This window comes from Phalangium opilio, unplaced genomic scaffold (genome assembly GCF_054372755.1).
Source record: "Phalangium opilio isolate 3A_F unplaced genomic scaffold, DU_Popi_V2 ptg000024l_1, whole genome shotgun sequence".
NCBI lineage: Eukaryota > Metazoa > Arthropoda > Arachnida > Opiliones > Phalangiidae > Phalangium > Phalangium opilio.
Genome location: NW_028324155.1, coordinates 6,893,871 through 6,915,855, shown reverse-complemented (window position 1 = coordinate 6,915,855; position 21,985 = coordinate 6,893,871). Strand labels below are relative to the sequence as shown.

Sequence of the window (21,985 nt, the reverse complement as noted above, 5' to 3'; positions counted from 1 at the left end):
TACGTTATACTCATCGCCCCGGGGATAAAACGTTAACGCCACCGAAATCGGGCAGAAACGCCGACAAGGAGGGGGGAGGAGGAAACGGGTCCCGACAACCTTCCTTCCTTACTACCGAAACGGCCGACAAGGGGGGAGAGGGGAAGGGAGAACAGCTCCGAACCAATAAGCTTTCTCCTTCCACCGAAAACCCCTCTCTCTCTCTCTCTCTCTCTCTCTCCTTCCTCCGGATCTCTCCCTCTCTTTCTCTCTTGGTTGCAGAAACGCAAACGCCGACGAGGAGAGCTTCTCCGTGTTCCAATTGCCAGATAGAGAGTATCTTTCCTAAAAGTAAAAAGATATAATTAATTAACTCCATTATACTTAAACACCATCACCGAAAGAAAATTACACTGACACAAACGCACCTTGATAACTAAATAACCCCTAAAACTATCGAACTTTGACCCCCTTATTAATCCTTGAAATAAAAATTAAATAAAATCACCAATAAATTAAATTAAACCCTAATAATATTCCGGTTCGGTTTCAGGCACCAAAACGTTACGTAACTGGTAAACTGGTTTCGCGTACAACTGTAACCTTATTTTTTAGATGGTATGAAAGAGAATATCTGTACAGCGAAAAACACTAGTACTACCACCACACGGATTTTGTCTTCTAAAAGAGTCTAGACTCGGAATGAAACCGGGAGAGAGTAAAATTCGGGTTCCTACCATAGGAGGAGAGGAGAGGAGAGGAGTGAAGTGGAAAATGTGGAAAAGGTAGGTAAATCGCGCCACCACACAGCTAAAACAGAGAGTCTCTATAGTCGAAACTGCAGACGTAACCTTACGTTACGTACAAGAAGACACAGACACACTATAACACGTAGGTAATCTTATACATATCCTAATCTTAAAAACACTATATAGAAACCAATAAAATCTTTAACCATTATTTAAAATAAAAAATAAAATAAAATAAGCCTTAGAAAATGGGTGCAAGAGTATGTGATAAGATGTGATATTATGGAGTGCTATATAGTGTTACAGGGAGTTGTTAAAAATCGAAAGCATCTACTCCCATCTTTATCTACTAGCTTGTAAGGCTGATGGGCTTTTTCCCCGCTCGATTTTCGATAACGCGTGGGTTGTTGCTACAGAGCGTTAGAAGACGCCCGGCCCTCTTTTTCTGTCGAAGATATAATTCACTGATAACTCATTATAGGGGATTATCTCCATTTAGAAAGTACTCCCTCTTTTTCTTTTTCAAAAGAAGAAGCGCATTATCCATAAGATTACGTTAAGGTAATCATTTGTTAAAGAATTACGTGTAAAATTAAAAAGTAAGAACTCCGCTACAAGTATTAATATAGGTTAGAAAACCTAGAATTGGCAGAAATAATTAAGGTGCTAAAATGGAGATGGGCAAAAGTTGTAGGTAAAACCATATTAATTCTTGGCCGTGTTGAAATCATGTTTACATGATCTCACTTGTTATTACGTGTTTACTAATAATAATAATAAGAGATATTTCAAGCCAAGGAAGGGACAAACAATTTGAGAATAATAAAATAATACCGTATTTCACTATAGTGTTTAGAGTGAAGCCCACTCATAGGCGTTAACTACCAATACGGGGCCCCTGTAAAACGTTTCACCCTCCATACACGGCCCACGCGTTCCTCATCATCATTTATTCATAATATCCTTAAGCTGACCAATTTTCTTCGCTTGACCATAACAACAAGGCCTATAATATAAAACCGGTCTAAAAACTGACCACTGTCCTTTCGAAAATCGAATGAAACAAAGTGCAAAAATCAAAACCACGTACACAATTTTTATCAGGACTGTACCATATCATCGGTGGTAAGTATACCCTAAAATACATTTATCAATAAACACAGAGGCGCGTTATCACACCCTAACTATCCATGGTCACGTGACGTGTTTATCGCGAGGCAACTACACTACAACACCCCGAGAAAACCCCTAGGACACCGGTGAATTTCCGGTTGCGTAAGCCTGGGGGTCCATTGCTGCCCTGAAAGAACCCCATCAAAAGATATTGTAAACTTGTTCAAGGGATAGAGAGGGGGGGGTCATGGCAATAGGTTTAAGAAATGGACCCCATGAGCTCATGGAAACGACGCCATTCCATAAAGGTCCCTATAGTTTTTAGGAATATATATATATAGTATTAGATACTCAGTTGCAGCGTGATACTATTCACCCGATTGTCGCCGTTGGGCTAAAGCGCCCCCTATAGGCCGTCGACTGACACTAAAAAAAAAAGAAGAGGGAGTTCTTCCTTGCTGCACTACTTTTATTGAATTTAGAGCCTTCTCTCTGATCGATTATTCGTAAAATGGCCGAGGATGGATCGATGGGAAAGGGGAAGTCGTGTGTATATTTAAAGGGATTGCAAAGAAGGCATCAGCGGGTGGGTAAACATTATTTGAAATACGTCACAGACATCACGTGATGCCAAGATACAAAGACTCCTCATGGAGTGGAACTGGACATCTAGTCCTTGTTTTTCGCGAGATTGCAGCGCCAATTCCATGAAGTGGTGGTTTTCGAAATAAAACGAACTAAGCTTCTTTGAACCACGCCTCTCCTTGGTCACGTGCCTCTGACGTATTTCAAATAATTTTTACCCACCCGCCGATGCCTTCTTTACAGTTCCTTTAAGAGGGGATGGATACTAGCTAGTACTACTTATTTTATATTTCATGTTGTTGTTTTTGGAGTCATTGTCATTATCAACACTTTCAGGGAAGGGGATGATAGATAAAATTGACAAATATCTAATAATATCAATCAGGGCTTCACGGATATATCAAGGTTTTAAAAAAATAAAATAAAATATTAAATATTAAATAAAATAAAATATTAAATAAAAATAAAATAAAATATTAAATAAAATAAAATATTAAATAAAAATAAAATATTAAATAAAAAATAAAATAAAATATTAAATAAAAAATAAAATAAAATATTAAATAAAAAATAAAATAAAATATTAAATAAAAAATAAAATAAAATATTAAATAAAAAATAAAATAAAATATTAAATAAAAAATAAAATAAAATATTAAATAAAAAATAAAATAAAATATTAAATAAAAAATAAAATAAAATATTAAATAAAAAATAAAATAAAATATTAAATAAAAAATAAAATAAAATATTAAATAAAAAATAAAATAAAATTAAAAATAAAAATTGGAATTTTAATTTTGAACCAACTTCTTAAAAGCAAAATTTCTTCAATTTATAATAAATAAAACTAACTAAAAATAAATAAATAAATAAATAAAAGCAATCATATTTCAGAAGCCCATCACCAAAATTATGTCCTTGACACATTAAACCATCGACTAATACCTAATCCCAAATTAAATCGATAAAATTATTGAAATCGAAACACGGGTGGCTGCGTGCAAACCGCGAATTATTTTTATTATATATATATATATATATTCAAAACTGCACGGACTATAAAAACGTACCACAAATCATATCATAACTGATCACTAAATCACAGCGGTATTTTAATTGTTTCCCATAGTCGTGATGAACCTTTATTCCCCCGCAGAGTTTCCAACGACGGTTATAAATTAAATTATTTTTAATAAATATCAGTATAGAGGGTTTTCCGATTAAAATTCTATTAAACAAAGGAACCTATAAACATCCCCCCTTCCCGTTAAACAAGGTAAGAGGTTATTTACGACACGCGTCTATAATCATAAATAATGATTTTCTAGAAACCTTTACGATCGCGAAACCTAATTTTTCCGAACAATATTTCGTTTAATCTCTGTTAATTTAAATATTACCGTGATTAATTTTACTAATTTTAACAAGATTTAAACTCAACGCAAAGTGATCAAACATTTATAAGTTTTACCGAAACAAATATGAATTTTACGAATATTGATCATTTTTCAAAGGAAGTAAATTCACATTTAATAAGCTAAGAGGGTTTCAGACCGCCATTTTCCAAGATGGCCGCTGAAAGTGCTATGTCAACAACACTATATAGTGGTACTTAGAAGGGGGGAGCTACGGGGACGTGACGTCAATATTGGTTTATTCTAAATTGCAGGCCCTGAGCTGACGACTTCCAATATGTCCACCAAGACCCTGATAAGAGATAGGAGGGTGTGACGTCACGAGAAAGTTCGCAGTAGCAACTTCGCAACCTGTTCACGAGTTCGATTTCCAAACCAATTCAATTCCCTGCAATGTTCGTTAATTCCCCAACCAAATATAACCTACCTCTACATTTTTATAAATAAATTTAATCAAATTCCCACGGTTTTCAATAGTTTAAAATACAATAGTAAACGGTTACACGCCTGGTTAACTTTAGATAACACTACCTATATACACTGACCGTTTAGCAAAAATAAATCCCAATACAATTGAACAGCAGGTGGAAAACCTCGTGGTGAAAACCAAGCACTACACTAGAACTTGACCACCGCAAATTATAAAATCATGCAGTCCCCAAAACGACTTTAATTATCCTTTATAACCATATTTAAAAATAAAACCTCTAAAACGTTTAGTCCATTTTAGTATTTTTCAAACAAATATCAAAAATACAGAATGAAGAGAAAGAAAAAAAGAGAGATATTTATACGAATGTTAATGGGAAATATAGCATCTGCTAAAAACGTTTATTTCTCATTGAAGCCGGATATACTCGTATTATGGTCTTGTTTAAAGCTTTCAGCGCCCTTTATAAACGCGTTAAAGGGATATTCAAATCACCAACCTCTTTTTGTGTTTTTAATAAGAAAATTTATTTGAAAATTTATTTGAGAGTAGTTGAAATTCCAAACTTAAAAAGAGCTATTACATAATTTTGGGGCCCATAAGATAATTATAAATTATACCTAGCCGCCACTATGATATCATGGCGCTAATTACCTACAGTTTCCCCATTGCAGATTGTTGTAACTCTGGTTCTATAAGAGATACAGGGAAATTCTTTGAGTATGTCATAGCCCTATTTCTAACCTTTCCAATGATACCTAACATTTGGAATTACACCAATCAGGGGCAGAGTAATTAAGAAAAAGGTTCATAGACATTATCTCCATATGATTATTAACATTTATTTATGTGAACCCTTTTAACTCTGGTTCCATAAGAGATACAGGGAAGTCCTTTGAACATGTGATAGCTCTACCGATCTCTCCCCTTTCCAACAATACCTCATAACCGTTCCAATTAAACATAAATTTGGATATTATCTGCCGCCCCAATCCATTTAAGTATCCCTTTAAATAAATTTGATTTGAATAAAAGCCGCTAAAAGTCCATTTGTCATAATATACCTCAATATAAACCCTGTTTATTTTTTTTTATTATTATTATATCCCCTTAAAACAGCTCAAAATCCTGGAAAAGTTTGATTTAAATAAGGGTCATTAGCGGTGAGTACCAGAGAAACAAAACTATTCCAGGGATACAGCCCCAATATTGAATATAACATAAAAAGGGATATTATTATCTTTATTATGGTGATTCCTAACTTAAGCCTCGGTCATTTCAAACACACACACGAGACACGATGTGCTTCTCTGGATCGATGTGTTTTTCGAAAATGCGTGATAATGTTAAATTTAAGCATTTAGAATCTGGTTTAAATAATCACGTATAAATGTAAATGCATATAATTGAGATTCTAAAAAGGTATATCATACATGTAGTTGTAAAAACATTAAGCCTAACTTTAGTTAAGCCTAATTTCCTTCTGGTAAAATGGTCTAAATAAAATCGAGCTACCGATTAAAATTATAATTATAATAAATCCCGTTAATTTCAAATAATTAATTAAACTGTAGTTATTAATTTAAAATAATTCTTAATTAAAAACCCTATCCTATAATATCATAAACTATACTTGCTAAGCCTAAAAAAATTCGCATTAAATTACAACCTGTCATCACAACGAAACAAGAACTAATTAAATATTAAAACCCTTCATTGTTATCAAAGTACTAATGAATATCTAGCGTGCGACGGAACAAAGTTTTTGAAAAATAAATATATATATATATATATATATATTTTTAATTTAACAATTTCATGTTCTAAAACAATTTGTTTCAGACAAAACCGCAGTTTGCATGTGTATTTTTTTTTTTTTTCCTTTCAAATCTCCGCCCATTTGTTGTTTAAATAGGGTTGTAAGTCGGAAAATTTCCCGCGGAAAATTTTCCGCTCGGAAAATTTTCCGGAAAATGACCGAGCTATATTTTTCCGGAAAATTTTCCGTATTTTTCCGCAACCGGTTTTTCAATTAAAAAGTTAAAACTTTAAAATTTTTCAATTGCCTTTCTTTTCAAAACATTCATTATTTTGTTTTAGGTGAATTTGGAGGGGTAAAAAATTGTCCAAGGGCACAGAGTCTAGTGACCCCTATTTTCTATAGGAAAAGCTCACTCATTTGCTATCGCTTGCATGCATAGGGTTACTGTTTGCTCTTATGACGGTATAAGGCGTTAGAGAGTCGAGACCTAACCGTTAAGAGACCCAAGTGAAACTAAAATTATCTGGCATAAAGGATAGTGATAGTCTGCGTCATTGTAAGGGAAACGAGGTGTTATGTTGTTAATATTATTAAGTTTGTTAACCCTGTTTAAAGTCACATATTATGGGAAAATCAACCACTAATATTTGGTGTTACTTTAATAGATCTACTAAATATGGCAAAATAACTGGAGAATGTTTTAAATCTTTAAAAGTTAGGTAAATTGATTCAAAGCTCACAAAATTGCTAGTTTTATATTTTTCCGATTAGCGGAAAATTTTCCGCTAAGAGGAAAATTTTCCGGAAAAGTTTCCGGAAAATTTTCCGCGTTTTATTTTTCCGGAAAATTTACAACCCTATGTTTAAATAACCGAAATTACTAAGCCTATTTTTCATTTTTGTCTACTATTAACCCTTAATACAATAATTTGTAGGTATTAAGGAACGGGGGGGGGGAAAGGCTCTTAATAGTTTTTTGATGTTTAAACCAAAATAAAACCCTTCTTTGTATTTGGTTTTAAACACAGTCATTAGTTAATGGCCGCTCCCAAAACCGATTTAATAGAATAGTCAAATATTTATATTGAAAATTGAAAACTAAATACTTGGGTGCCCATTTTAAAGGGGGATATCACGGCATTGTATTTGAGTATAACTACGTCATAATAAAGGGAAGATGAAAGAATATCAAAGTCGATAGATTAAGACAGTTGAAGGTCGTCCTCTAAGAAATATAATATTCAAATCTTAATTTTTGTAAATTTATGCCCCTTTTTATTTAATTATAAAATTAACCTGTACCCTGTACTAAGCTTAATCAATTCAATATTCTAATTAATTAATATTCGCATTAATTAAAGGCTTCTCTATGGGTGGGAACTTTCGAATTTATCTCTACCTAAATTTATTTCAATTAAATTAAAGATTTATAATTTATAATCAAAAAAATTTCCAGCAAATAAAGAATTCCTTTGTTATTGAATTCCGACTTATTTTTCACTTTTTAATTAAACTAATTAATTTTTAAATTAGTTGTAAATGTTCACGCGTAGGGAATACTACTGGAAAAGGGGGGGGGCTAAGTTTTTGGATCCAATTGCCTTACCAAAAAAAAAATCATCTTGGAAGAAAACACTCTCCATCCCAGTGGAATATAGATCGACTGTTTTTCCTTATAGGAGAGAAAGGGGGGGGGGGCAGAATCGACCGACCAAACCGAAAAGCGCGGGAAATGAGTAGAGTACGGGTAGCGCCATCTACACGATAGCTGCTGAACTAATATGTGCTCGAATTAACCAAAATTGATAATATTAATTAAACCCAACGATTTTTTGAATAATATATTTAACAATTCGTTAATTAAGTCCTAAATTTGTCAAATAACATTAATATTAAAATACTAAAATGTTTCTGGATTGTAACGTAACTTAAATTAATTTAATTAACTAAGAAATTTAACCTAAGTAAGTGATAACTGATATCGTGAGTAAATACTTTGGTATGTTTGTTTGTTCCTAAACCCATAATTAAGATAATTATTTATGATAATTATAATTATTTGCAGATAAAAAACCAAATACACATTTCCGATGTTCGCTACTTGTTTCTAAAAGGGAGCTGGCACTCCATATTATCTTCCCATAGAGCCTAATACAGTGAAACCCACAGAAGTGCCCCTTCCCTACATTGAAAACCCAGTCTTATATCCCAGAGACAAAAAGTTACTAGCCAATGGTATCATTCTCCTTGTCTGTCTTCCCAAGAAGTTAACACACATCCGAAGTTCAAAAAGAATACTACTTGAAACCAACACACTCACCCATTTGTAAAGAGAGAGATACAGATGTTCGTCCATGGTCCAAGTACCATCCATCTTGGTTGATAAAGATGTATTTTCCAAGTTTTCATCATTCATCACTCCGATTTCTTGGACTTGCATCATTTGATTACATCCATAATCGTTAACATTCTAAAATAGACAAACTTGTATTAAAAAACATTAAATAAAATCATCATTAACTTTAAATTAATCAAAATAATTGTTCAGAAGAGTCTAATTAAATTTTCGATTCTACTAGCTCCGTCGACTAATATGGAAAAACACTTGTTCATCAAAAATTATCATCTGACCAAGGCTTACCAATAAAATTACCATTATTTACAAAACTAAATATGTCTTTGATAAAAACGTATAACAAATGCATACATACCAACTCGGATCAATAAAATGTCCAGAAAAAACCAAAATATTAGTTTAAACTTCGAAATTACTAATACTAACTAAATAATTAGACCAAAATTCCCGAAGTTGATAAACGGATCTACTCTAGTACTCACTAGGCTTTGACAGTTTGAAAAAGGCTTAAAAATGGGCGGGAAATTGAAACAATGTTATGCCAACTAGGGGCGCGGAATTCCTCCAACAGACATATATTGAAATTGTCCTTACTCAAATTAAAAAATAATAATAATAAATAAATAAGTAAATAAATAAAAAAATGTAATTAATTCAAATGTTTTAAAATTAGATTTTTTCACAAAATATTCTTTCCAAATATATTTATGCCTAATAAATTATGTATAACTATGAACTACAGAAATAAATTAAGTTTTTCAATCACAATCACGTATTTAATCTGACTAATTAATAAAAAAAAATAATAAAACCAATTAAAAAATCTCAACTCACCATTAAATCCATTCCATTACACCACAACGCTGGAATCTCAACATCCATCCATCTCTTTCAAATTCGGAAAACCGTCCTAGATTCCAAGAAAAGAGGACTCGTTACACAATTACCAGTCAGAAAGTACCCGGTCAAGAAAACCAGAAACGTCTTGGACGAAACCATCGCCATTGGTCCAACTGGTACCATCTTACCATCCCAAAAATTATTCTCCAGCCAATAAGACCAATGAATGTTCCTCTTGGTCCTGGAATGGCGGTAGACAACTGAACTGGTGTACCTCCATCCATGGTAGCCCCAAGGCTTGTCTTCAAAGCACAATGTCACGAGTCAGTCTGGTTTTGTTTGTAAACGGGTCACCTTTAGCAAGAAATAGAGAAAATTTTGAACCAATTTTTTGACGGTTTTGGAAAGAAGGGGGGGGGGGGGGGAAATACCCTTAGGTCAGATAAGCTTTTTATTTTTTAAGTAGGGCGTTTATGGCTTTATGACTTTTGAAGAAAACAGCCAGCTCTGGCCGCTTGCTGCTTTTTCTAAAGAGCATCTCTACTTAGCTCGTAAAAATTTTCAAGCGAATATTTCTACTTGAGGCCCATAAAGATCCAAACACCGCCACAGCCTTCAGAAGTTATCTTAACAATTTTACCGTTACTAAAGAGAAATTTTAACATTGGTAAAGCTACCATACACAATTTGACCTTTGACACACTGTTGTGTTGGTGTAGTGTGAGAGAGAGAAGTTAAAACGCTTAAAATTTGAAGAAAATTGTTTTCTAAGAGGTGGCTTTTGGTTGTTTGGTCCTAGCTGAGAACCCATACGAGAGTTAAGAACATAGAAGAAAGGATTGCAAGATTTCAACAACCGTTATTTACAATGGGTTCCTCTTCATGTATCACTGCCATATTGGCATGGAAAAGTGTACGAGATCTTGGGAGTTCGAAAACCCAAGACGAGAGAGTAATCATAAGTTCTTGTGTCTTATATGGGTTCTAAACCAGTTGGCATGTCACATATCTTCAATGTTTATCGCGTCAAAAAGGTTATGGGAATTGTAGAGTTTAAATGGGCCGAGAACCATAGCTAAGTGCTGCTAAAATGCCGCGAAAAAGGGCCCGGCGAAAATAACAAATTAATAAAAGTGTCAAGGTTTCAAGGCTTCCTATTATAATGAAAGACCAATAAAATTCTGTTTGTTCCCAAAAAGATTTCAACTTATTCTAAGCCTACCACAGAAATCAGCCAAAAACATTTGCTTATATTTAGTAGAAAAGTTGAAAAACACTTTTTTCTTTACCCTAGGCCTACTTACTTGAAATATATTTGGACCTGACTTCCGGCGTTTTATCTTGTTATAAAACCTTTCGAAATTAATATCGTAAGAAGAAGAAGAAGGTGATCTGGAAAATGTTCCTCGTCTTAGACAATGACCAGATGTGACGATGGAAACCCCGGTCGTATCTGTACGGACAACGGTAATTTCTGCCCGTTAAAATGGGAATTATTATTGACTGTATGCCCCACAACTTCGCTTTACGCCTACCAATCCCTTCGTCCATAATAGTTCAAAAGTGGTTTTGTTATTAGTGATCCAAGAATAGAGTCAACAGATTTCAAGATGGCCGGATTTGGTTCCTCTTCAAACTGTCACAAACAAAAAGCCATCGAATTATTAAATGCGGTTCAACGGCGCTAGAATTTAAATTTTTAAAAATTTGTTAAGCCTAGTTTTGAATTTTTTATAATTTCACGCGTTTTAAGCACGTGCTTCGCGAATACACGCGCATTAGTTAAGCCTTTGTTTTTACCTCTCCGAGTGACGTATGTCACGGAGAGGTTCTAATTTCGACGTGTGTGTGTGTCTGTGTGTGTGTGTGTCTGTTGTTACACCCACGTGACCGCGTTCGCAGTTTCCAAATCGGAGCAAACGTGTTCGCCATTTCCGAACTGCTTTCACAGTCACGGAAATGGCTCCTTTACTTGAGTTCTCACACCACCATCTTCTCGTCTTCGTCCATTCCACTTGGACACCAGTCTGTACATACTGGCTTCTAATCACCACCATCTTTTGGTCTTCGTCCATCCCACATGGACACCAGTCTGTACATATTGGCTTCTAATCACCACCATCTTTTGGTCTTCGTCCATCCCACATGGACACCAGTCTGTACATACTGGCTTCTAATCACCACCATCTTCTGGTCTTCGTCCATCCCACATGGACACCAGTCTGTACATACTGGCTTCTAATCACCACCATCTTCTGGTCTTCGTCCATTCCACTTGGACACCAGTCTGTACACCTGGCTTCTACTCCATCGTCATCGTTGGGTTTAAGACATTCGCGGCGATCAGCTAGGGTTACGAGAAACGTCTAGCCTCCCTAGGGTGGGTTGTCCACCAAAGGTTTTCGCAATTGCGGTTGTTCTTGCTTTTAGCTGTAGTTCGACACCCTTATATACTACCTATTTGAGTAAGGTAATGCAACCGGCGTATGCTTCATTTCAAACGCCAATATTAGTCAAGTCTCTCAAGAATGTCTAATTGTTCTTTATCAACGCGATGTAACACTCAATAAGGCGAACAACTAACGAAGAAAATATTTAATATTAATTATATTTATTTTAATATTTAAGATAATCTTGTTTCTCAACTCAAAATTAAAACGGAAAGAGTTAAAAAGCAGTCTATGTTTTAGTCTGTGTATGTCCGTCCGTTAGTGCATCGCGTTAGCAGTTCGCTTTGTTTTGTGGAAAGAAATCCTACAAAACCTTAATATTTGGTTTTCTCATAATGTATAATTAATATATGGAAATATTTTTCGTAATTTCGATGCCTTTAGTGGTTTTGTAGCTATAAAGCTCTGTTTCATTTTGATATCCCAAGAACTTTTTTTAATATTATTATTTGAAATCGATGTTTATATATTACTTAAGCTATACTACATCTGTTTATAGCATAATCCTTTCTAAAGTGATTTCAAGAAGAACGCCACTATATTGGTCAAATGAACTTTCATCTGTCAATAGGCCTAGTGAACCATAAAGTAAACGCTAGGTTTTCGTTTCTGTAATGCAGAGACATTAACGGTTCAGAGTGAGCCGAAGTTAATTACACTTTTAAATAATCAGGCTAAGATTTTATAATCATGGTGGAAGTCTGGGCCGCGTTGAGCAGAGCTCAGCGCTGTTAGCAGTGTCCTACAGAACGGGATTTTGGTTATGAATTTTGACGGCACGGTGCTCAGCGTTGAGCCAGCGCGGTCACCAAAGAAAATAGTCAGGTTTTTGGATAACGTGACGTAAAACGCGTAGTTCTCAGCTTGGCGAAAAAAACATGGAGGAATTAATACAAATAGCTCTTGCTGATTCTGATCATAGACACTAGAAACCCCAAGGAGTGGCAGGAATGCCTCAACTTGTTGCCCTTTTTCATGGTACACGCAACGGGTACACGGCGACTTCCGCTAAGCAAAATTAAACGGGCCGGAAGCTCTCATGTACCAATTTATGAGCAACATATTATTTGCGCTTGTAGAGCGGGGGACCTGCCACTCCTTGGGGTTTCTAGTCTCTATGTTCTGATGGGACTATAGCTATTTATTTGACGTGAAACCAGTTGATCACGCGAGAATTTTAAGAGATATGTTAGTTTCTATGTTTAATTATAAAAGTTGTTCTTATCTATCTCCATAAATATGTTATCATACAATTTTTGTTAAGCCTTTGTACCTTGCACGCTTTATTGCGCTAGCTTCATTTTTAAAACACCGATGACCGGAGAAAAGCTATGACGACAGATCTCACCGGTAAACGTTTTCCAAAATCCGCTGTCTTTTTTGGTGAGCTCTGCTGAACGCAGCCCAGATCAGTGAAAGGTCTGATCGTAATCGGATTATAGCTTCATGTTATCATGATTTTAATGGTGCACGTTTACTTTCAGTGTGTGTAGCCACAAATTAGCTTTGGTGTTATGTAACTTTAATCGTCATGTTGACAAACTAAGAAAATTGTTGAGGTGAAAGGAGAGGATAGTGTTTACATGGCAACCCTGTTGTGAATATGGCTTTGAACATAGAGGGTATACAGTTGAGGAGTAGCAAATTGGGCCTTTACAAACACGTAAAGGTAATATCCCTCCAAAGTTTTATCTCTTCATTTCCCGTTTTTCCCCCATCGGATGATTTTAATGTGTACAAGTATATCCTTATTGGATGTAAAATGTCGTCTGATTTACAGTATATTTTCTATGCTTTGTATACTGCTTTAATATTTCATAAATTTTAACTTCAGTATTTGTTCATAAAAAAAAAGAAACATTTCCATAACTGGGTAAATAAGTTTGTAGGTAGTCCTTCTCTTGACTCGGAGAGGTAATATTTTGGTTTTCCCAACTTGTTCAATTTTAAAATTCCGCGTGTTTTAACAATTGATGGAGTATCGTGATCATCACGTGATTAGTGTAATACCGTAAGGAAGAACGCGCTGATTCCATTTCTTAATCGATTTACTACCTTGGGTAAGAAAAAGGCCTAAACTAAATAGTATATTCGAGCCAAGAGAGTATCGCATATATACTTCTAAAACCTCAATTTAATGAAAACCAACGAATTCATGATCTGATAATCATAAATTAGTATCGAAACTGACAAGTTTTCCCAAGGCCTTTTTTGGTGAACACTCAATCAAGATACGACGGATACCCAAAGCCAAAGAAAAAAAAGATTCTAACTGCATTGCGGCGTTCGACATTATATTCCAACCGATGTTCTTTGTAAAGAAACAGTAAAATATATATTATTTGCTCGGTAAAGGCTTAGAAACAAGGTGTCGAACACTTCCTCAAAACTAACTTCCAAGATTACGTATTTATGCGTCCTAATTTACGTTTCCAATCGATTTTCCAACCCTACATAATTAAATTTCAAATCACTTCTAGTCAACTTAAACCTTTTCAAAGCATCTCAGGACACTAGACCTCTCTGTTTTCTTAAGGTAACTAAGTATCCATCTCCTCTCCAAATGTTCAAGAAGCAAAAACTAATCGAGAAAATGTCTGAGTGCGCTATATAAGACTATATAAGTCTCGCAATCGGGATTGTAAAAACTACGAAGCCGGCCGGCCAGCAGCGGGCAAAGCTAATCAGCCAAAGCCAGAAGAAAACCCACCCTCTACGAAGTGAATTACGACTAGCGGGATACTGATCACGATGGTCCGGCTACGACTACAGCGGTATACAACTCCTGTCCAACCCAACCCGGCTCTGCTGCCCGTATACGGCAGCAACGGACCCGACCAATCTCCGGAGAAGCGTAAACCGTGGACAGACATCACGAAGGCCACAAGGCCCAATAAGGGTAGGGTAAAAAAAAAGTGGGATTAAAGCTGGCAGCACCGCACTGCAGGAAAGGGGTTGGTGTTCCCAAGAAAGAACAAAAAAAGAAAAGAAACGAAACCATTGGGACTTCTTAGTCGAGAAAAGCCTTAACCGAGCCATTCTCAATAAGATTATTGATCTGGGAAACGTCTTATGGCGTCTTTTATGGCCACCCCCGTTTTTTGTTTCTGCTTTACAAATAACATTAAATCTGATTTAGCTCTATTTCTTTCTTTCTTTTGGTTTCTATATATCCAACGTTTTCTACTTAACTGTCTCCCTAAAGGTCTTAAACATCAAAAGTATTCTTTACCCATGCAACTCTATTATTCTAAACTTACTGTAATTCCAATTTCAGATGTTACATTTATACATTTTCGAATTTCTCAATCAAATTTTGTGTCAAGTTTTTTCAGAATTTTATATCGCGTCTGTCTGTCCTGCGCGGGTTAACATGGAATTTTAAATTAGAACCCGAAAATTTTAGGCAAATCAAGAAGCTAACAAGCTCATAGTCGAGTGTATAGGAAGAATGAAAAGAGATACATCGCATTTAGCTATAAAAATTAGTTTACAATTCATATCTTGGCCAGTCAAGATATACTCCGAAGTGAGGCGATGGTGTAATGCAGAGAAAAATGGGTAAGTGATTTACAGGCGCTAGTAGAGAAATCAAAGAGTATTCGCGATATCTTTAATTGAAGAAATAAAATGAATCAAAGTCATTGGTCACCGCACTTATAACCTATCACGTTAACCGTTTGTACCTTAAATTTTTCTATTACGCGATGTCTGACATAACAGAATCGAATATTGCGACTACAAATCTAATTTTTATACAAGCGCCTGTAAATCCCTTACATATTCCCTGCAAAGCATCCATCGCGCTATAATAATTTTTGGATATGTACCTACAATAAGGTTCCCTAGTTTAAAGCAATAAAGTGCAGTTTACAAATGAAAGCGATAACATGATAGGCGATTAACCGCGACGTTAATAGAAACGCTAATCAACTGCGTTTAAATAAGTTTTCAATTAAACTAATCAGGTTCATTTGTTGGTTTAATTATTAATTGGCGACCGAAATTCACAGCGTGATTTCGATTTCGACTCCAACCAAGGAACTAATTATTTAAAATTAAATTAATTCAAACTGCATCGCGGTAAATACGCGGGTAAATCGACATGAAAATGGCGCGTGGACGGTCTTGGTAAGCTGGCGTGCCGGGTGCGAGAAATGTTGGATAACACGAGCGAGATCGGCAACCTATATCACCGGCTGCCCGGGATTCAAGCTCGGACCGTCCAAGGTAGCCATTAAACAAGATCGGACTACGGGTTTTGACCAGCGCTCATCGTTAAGATAACCCTGATTAAACTAATCTATCAATGATATTTCGTAAATCGTCGGACCCATCGATTCAAGCGTACGCGTCACAAATATGGGTTTAGCGACTTAATTGAACTCTTATTAAACAAGAAACTTGTTCAATGAGAAAAAGTAAATAAAGAGTAAATTTAGTTTAATTTAAGAGATTTAAAAGATTGTGTTAGTTCTTCACCTACCTTCTCTTCACCAAGATGTGATGTCCACTCCACTCCGCGTTACCGTCGATATAGACGAGATTGGATACGGTCCGGTCCATGCAAATGACGGAGCGATACCTGCTGAAATAAACCGATCATTTTGATCTACTGGATGGCTTAGAACACGTTAAGTTTGTTTATTTTTCACGGCGAAGCATTGGAGAAGCAAAACTAGGTCTACACTCTACAGTATTTACAAAATGTACCTCGCATAAGCAGCGCGCACTTTCTCCAATACGTTTCTCGCGTACTTAAAGAGATAAATATGAAGATTTTCAAATCAAAATAGCGATCCTAGCTGCAATTCTGTGATTTTAATCAATTTACAAATTTGAAAAATACTCAAACTTGTCTAAGTACCGAATATAAACCATCGTTAGTAGTTGCTAAAACTGTTCAACCGGACATCATGGATGAATCAAAGAATGAAACAACTTTGAACCAACGCAATTTAACTTAACAAGTTTTAAAATCGGAAAACTAACTTAAAATTTGTTGCATATGCCATAATTCTTCGGGGAAAAGTTAATATTGGGCCTTTGAATTTCTAAAAAATTATCTCGGAATTGGGAATGTAGTTCTCGCATTCATTTGCATTTAGCAGAATCCCATTAACTTGATTAAAAAAAATAGGTGAGAGAGAACATTCTTACCAGATTAGATTTTCAATTGGACGGGTTGCCGCCCTTAATGTTTGACGCACGTAGAAAGGGAGATAGTGAGGAACAACAAGGTGTCTCCGAGTCTCGTTATCGTTTCGGAAGTGACCAGCATCTTCTAGATCGGTTCTTCCGCAGGTGTTTTCTCCGTCTTTAGTCTTACAAAGTGGGTGTTACCAAAAAAGAACCATTACCTCAGCGAAGCCTCATTTGCAATTGACGCCATGATACTTTTGGGTTTCACGAAGCTAAGTTGGAACATAGAAAAAAAAAGTCCACGAGTCACTCAAAATGTATCAGTAAGGTTATCGAGCGATAAAAGTCGCGCAATAGGGACGATCCCTGGCTTTTCATTGGTCCGTCAGGGTACTTATACCGTAGCGTCAGTCTCTACTCTTAGCCTAGGTCCATTCCGGGGTTAGCCGACCAATCCTGTAATGGGGAAGGCAGTTATGGGCGGAGTTACCTGTCGTAATTGCTTTTAATGACGAGGACAGTACCGGGTTATTTGAATACACTTAAAATTGTCGTTGATGAAAATATGGATGGATTTTACCAGCAGCAGACGATGCCTAAGGGCTTGCGTGCATACCCAAACGGAGCTAGCTAGCTAGATCTTGGTTCCGTTTTCTACATTGTAAAATGTACGATTTTCTTTATGAGGGTCCGAAGACTTGACAAAGAATCAATTTAGGCCGATGGGTTAAAGAAAAGTCTTAGGAGATGCCGCGACCCCCTTGTCTTCTTTTTTCATTTTGTTATTTAGCCTGAAGCGAGCTATAGGCTTGGTAGGAGGGGGATGGCCGTTGTCCCGAAATTTTTTATTACCACTATAGCATTATTTCAATGACTCTTGAGCTCTGGCCGAACACGAGGTAGGCTTAGCTACGACCGAAAATTTGGGCAGCCATCTTGCTTTTCTGCGAGCCCTTTTTTATTCCCGCCACCGTCCAAAAACTAAACCGCCTACTAGTACGTTTTGCCGTCGAAGTTGCACGCTGTAACGTCTTGTCAAATTTTCAATGTACAATTTAATTTTTTTTTTTAAAGTTAAGTTTTTGATGAAAAAAAAAACTGAGCCAACACTATGCCCCTAACCTAAGTCTAGAGTCACGTAATGTAAGTACCAAGATTATAGAAGCTTTTTTCTTTTATCTAATGTACTTGGGAGACTTTAGTTTCGTTTTGGTTCCTTGGGTTGGTTGGTTTTTGTACGTGATTGCTGTCAACGTAAAAAACATTTTTTAATTTTTTTTAGGGGGTTCAAGGATTTAGGATTAATTTTATGGATAATATTTATTTTAAAATTTTAAATATTTTGTTGGTGGCTAAGTACCGTGGGAAAGTAATTCTGTATATTTACTTAACTCTTTCATCACGGAATTAAAATCGAAGTACCTGGCCAGTACATTTTGCGCGCCAAGTATTTAGTGGTATTTGTTTTAATTTTAACGCAATTGCGGTTACAAGTATAATCTAAAGTGGGTGGGTATTTAATTTTTGAGCTCAGTTGATTAAGAGTTCGAACAGATCATGATGATATTATTGTCTTTAAATTTTATTAAAGTTTTAAAATTAGAAACTTTAATATCCCTTAATTTTATAATTAAGTGAAGCTCAGTTGGTATACGCGTTTAGTAATACAGGGTGTTTTTGCTAAATCTATCGCAAATTATCGGGTGTGTTCTTTGGACTATTTAAAAACCATAATATGCACGCTATAACATTTTGCCGCCTGGGTCACCGTTTTCGAGTTACAAATATTGGGAGTGTTTTCATTCTGATACACTTAAATTAAGATATAGTATTGTTTATCAATACTTTGGAGGGTCATAACTCTGCTTCTATAAAGGATACATTGAAGCCCTGTGAGAATGTTAAAGTTCTAATTCTCTTCTTTTCAAGGATACTAAATACTTTGGGTCACAACTTATAGATTAGCCAATATGTCCAGTTTCAATGATAGAAAAAATTATCACCGTTTTATTAAACAATTAAAACCGTTTAAATGTCTTATGAACGTGGACTTTACAGATGATAGGATGTTAGTTATAGTCCTATTTCTCCCCGATCAAACGATTTGAATTTCTAGAGGTTACAACAATAGGGGCCCTAGTAATTAAATGTGTAAATCCTATAGAGAGAATGCCAATGAACATTTTGCTTAATTTTAAATGAAAACTATAAAAAGTAACTTCGGTAACTGAGCACGGGCTTCATTAGACACAACTTCACCGAGCACTGGTCCACTGTGGGATACTGACCACTTCGTAGATTGATCTTTTAAGCATGGGCATTCAATGGCTCTACCAACTGAGCCACGACACACGGTGTTGTACCCTCTTTGAGCTAATTTAGTTGTGAATTTAAACTAAAGAGCTAAAAGAATTTCTCCGCACCCACGTGGTCTCGAACCCGTGGCGTTCCGAGTGCGAAGCGGATAGCATAACCACTACACAGCAGAGTCATATACAAATGCGAAGCGTTTGACTAAATCTTACGCGAATTAAAAACTAACTATAAAATATAACTTCGGTATCTGAGCACGGGCTTCATTAAAGACGACTTCACCGGGCACGGATCCACTGTGGGATACTGACCACTTCGGGTACTGATACACTGTGGTATACTGACCACTTCAGGTACTGATACACTGTGGTATACTGACCACTTCGGGTACCGATCCACTGTGGGATACTGACCACCTCGGGTACAGATCCACTGTGGGATACTGACCACCTTCGAAGATTGATCTTTTAAGCACTGGCATTCAATGGCTCTACCAACTGAGCCACGATACACGGTGTTAAGCCCTCTTTGAGCTAATTTAGTTGTGAATTTAAATTAACGAGCATAAAAGAACTTCTCCGCACCCACGTGGTCTCGAACCCGGGGCCTTCCGGGTGTGAAGCGGATGAGATAACCACTACACAGCAGAGTCGCTTACAAATGCGCTTCGTTTGACTAAATCTTATATGAATTAAAAACTAACATTAGCTTATTTACACGACACTAGTTCTAGAGATACGGGATAATCCTTCGAGTATGTTATAGTACTATTTCTCTCCTTTACAAGGGTATACTAAATAATTGGGATCACAACTCTTAGGTTGGCCATATTGTCCAGTTTTCACGGTTAAGTTGAAAAAAAAAAAAGCTATCACTGCTTTGTAAAACAATTAAAAGCGTTATATGGTGTACAGTGTATTGCCTGGTTAATATTTTAGCTTGGTTCGATTCCCGACCAATCCACTCTTTTATTTTAATATATAGGCCTATTTATATATTTTTAAATAATTTATCTTTTATAACTAAAATTTTTTTTAATATCTTTTAGTTCAGCCAACAATTAATTATGTCCCCAAATCTTTTACTTTTATTTTCTAGTGTTTGTCCACAAAGACATTTTTTATTAACTCATATGTGAATTGAAAGACAGATGGAGTTGAACAAAGGCTTAAGACAAATCCGCGAAGCTAAACTTCTTAACACAATGAAGCCGCGCCCTTATTAAAGCCCTTTGAGGAAGACGATAGGCCTAGCCATGACGCGAATGGCAACTTGTTAGCAATGGCGTCGTTCTCATCTCCTTTCACCCCATTATGACGCTTGCGTAACGCCGCGTTCGTTAGGGACTACCCCCTCTTCGCTAGGCCTCGGCTTATCGATTGAAAGAGAGTTTTTCCTCGTAAGAGAGAGGATGAAGCGGAGGAATAAGGGAAGGACCGGGAGGAAGGAGGAGGCGCGAGGGGGTAATGGCGGACAACAAATCGTCTAGGATGCGGGAAAGAAACGTGTGGCGGGAAACGAGCACCCTCGAATAGAGGAGGCGAAAGTAAACGTAGCCCGTGATTCTTTCCCTAGAGTGTGTCCAGCCTTAGGAACTATTGTTCGTATCAACCCACGTGTACATTGCATAAGTGCCTAAGATTTGTTCCATAAGTATGACACTAAAGCTCTACTTTAAATTGAGTAAACGGGAGGGTGGGGTTTTCATGTTCATCCCCGTAACCTATCTGCAACTTTCCATGCGCAAACTGTAAAAAAAGATGACCTAAATTATTTCCCCAACTACACCGTAACCACTTACTTATTCGGAGTTATTATCAACTTATGACGGCATGCAGCTACCATTTCTAATTCTTAGTATGGTGTATCGAGTCTAGAGAAGTAATTACATTCTTATATCGATCGTTGTTTCGATGGTGTATGATGGTGCCATCGAATCGCGGTGTCTGCAAATACAATCATTCGGGCCCCCTTCAATGTTGTAAAAACCCTTAAAGCTCGCATTCCCTCGCTCTTGCAGGCCGCTGCTCGAGACTCGCAATCACGAGATAAATATTGCAGGGTAATAAAAAAAAATATCCCCTCATAGCTAGGCTTGTTGCGTGATGGCCGCGTCAAGTAATAACGAGAAGTTAGGCCTAACCCAATCCCTCGGTGTATACAGATACGAATACCCAATGTTCAATGTTCATACAAATAGAGGCAATGAACTGTAAAGCGGGGAAGGAAAAATCTCCCATGTTCATGCTAGGATGGACTTATTCGCTTAAACTAACTCCGGTATCTAGCAAAGTTGCATGCAGCGGACCAGGCATTTGAAATCTAATTGCATTTATCGCTCGGTGGAGTGCACCAACTGCACCACCATCATCTCTGTGAATATTTTACGATTGTGTTACGTAATTCGATTCCCAACTTTTTCACTCCATTTCACTCACTCTTTCAGTCCATAATTTAAAGTAAAATGTGACTGTAGAGTTATTAATAATAATTAAACCTTAATACGGGTTTCAATGCCTCCTCAATAAATTACCCTTACACCACTAAATCTTAACACCTGATTGGCTCGTCCGGGATTATAGACCAAGCACGTATAGTTGAAAAAATTAACGCTATAACTCAACTTACTAATAATAATTATAACATATCCAACAGAAAATACCAATTTACTTCGATTAATGGATTTTAACCCTCCTAAAAATATTTAGAATGATCCTTGGGGGTCCTTAGCATAGTTTCTAAGCAATCCGGTTATATAATATTATAAAAATTACGAAATGGCGGCGATGGAAAAACGGTTTTGATCTTAACCGCAACGCCAATGAATGTTTACACTAACTAAAAACTA

At 36.3% G+C, this 21,985-nt stretch overlaps 1 protein-coding gene and 1 long non-coding RNA gene across 4 annotated transcripts in view; one reads left to right on the top strand and one right to left on the bottom strand.

Annotated features, from left to right (window-relative positions):
- The window catches only part of LOC149692531 (uncharacterized), a 110,960-nt gene that overhangs the window by 67,680 nt on the left and 21,295 nt on the right, over positions 1-21,985 (top strand). Inside the window, exon 6 of one of the 3 annotated variants that reach the window (XR_016382800.1) lies at positions 10,527-10,641. The exons of 1 other annotated variant lie outside the window; for it this stretch is intronic. This is a non-coding gene — a long non-coding RNA (uncharacterized LOC149692531). Of the gene's footprint in view, positions 1-8,101; positions 8,374-10,526; positions 10,642-21,985 lie in introns of those variants that run through there. One more of the 3 variants, XR_016382801.1, reaches the window with a different exon arrangement.
- Positions 112-9,560, bottom strand: LOC149692532 (uncharacterized). Its single transcript, XM_089868319.1, has 4 exons — positions 9,421-9,560; positions 9,227-9,302; positions 8,357-8,506; positions 112-324 (listed from the first exon to the last, which is right to left on the bottom strand). Exons 2-4 carry the CDS (start codon positions 9,272-9,274, stop codon positions 112-114), a joined length of 411 nt encoding a protein of 136 aa, XP_089724445.1. The 5' UTR covers positions 9,275-9,302; positions 9,421-9,560.

Excerpts from the sequence above, each read along its gene's own strand:
- LOC149692532 (XM_089868319.1), bottom strand. The coding sequence starts at position 9,274 with ATGGATGTTGAGATTCCAGCGTTGTGGTGTAATGGAATGGATTTAATG. Across the intron at positions 8,507-9,226 it reads GTAATGGAATGGATTTAATG|AATGTTAACGATTATGGATG; the intron begins GTGAGTTGAGAT and ends TGTCTATTTTAG. Across the intron at positions 325-8,356 it reads ATCTCTCTCTTTACAAATGG|GAAAGATACTCTCTATCTGG; the intron begins GTGAGTGTGTTG and ends TTTTACTTTTAG.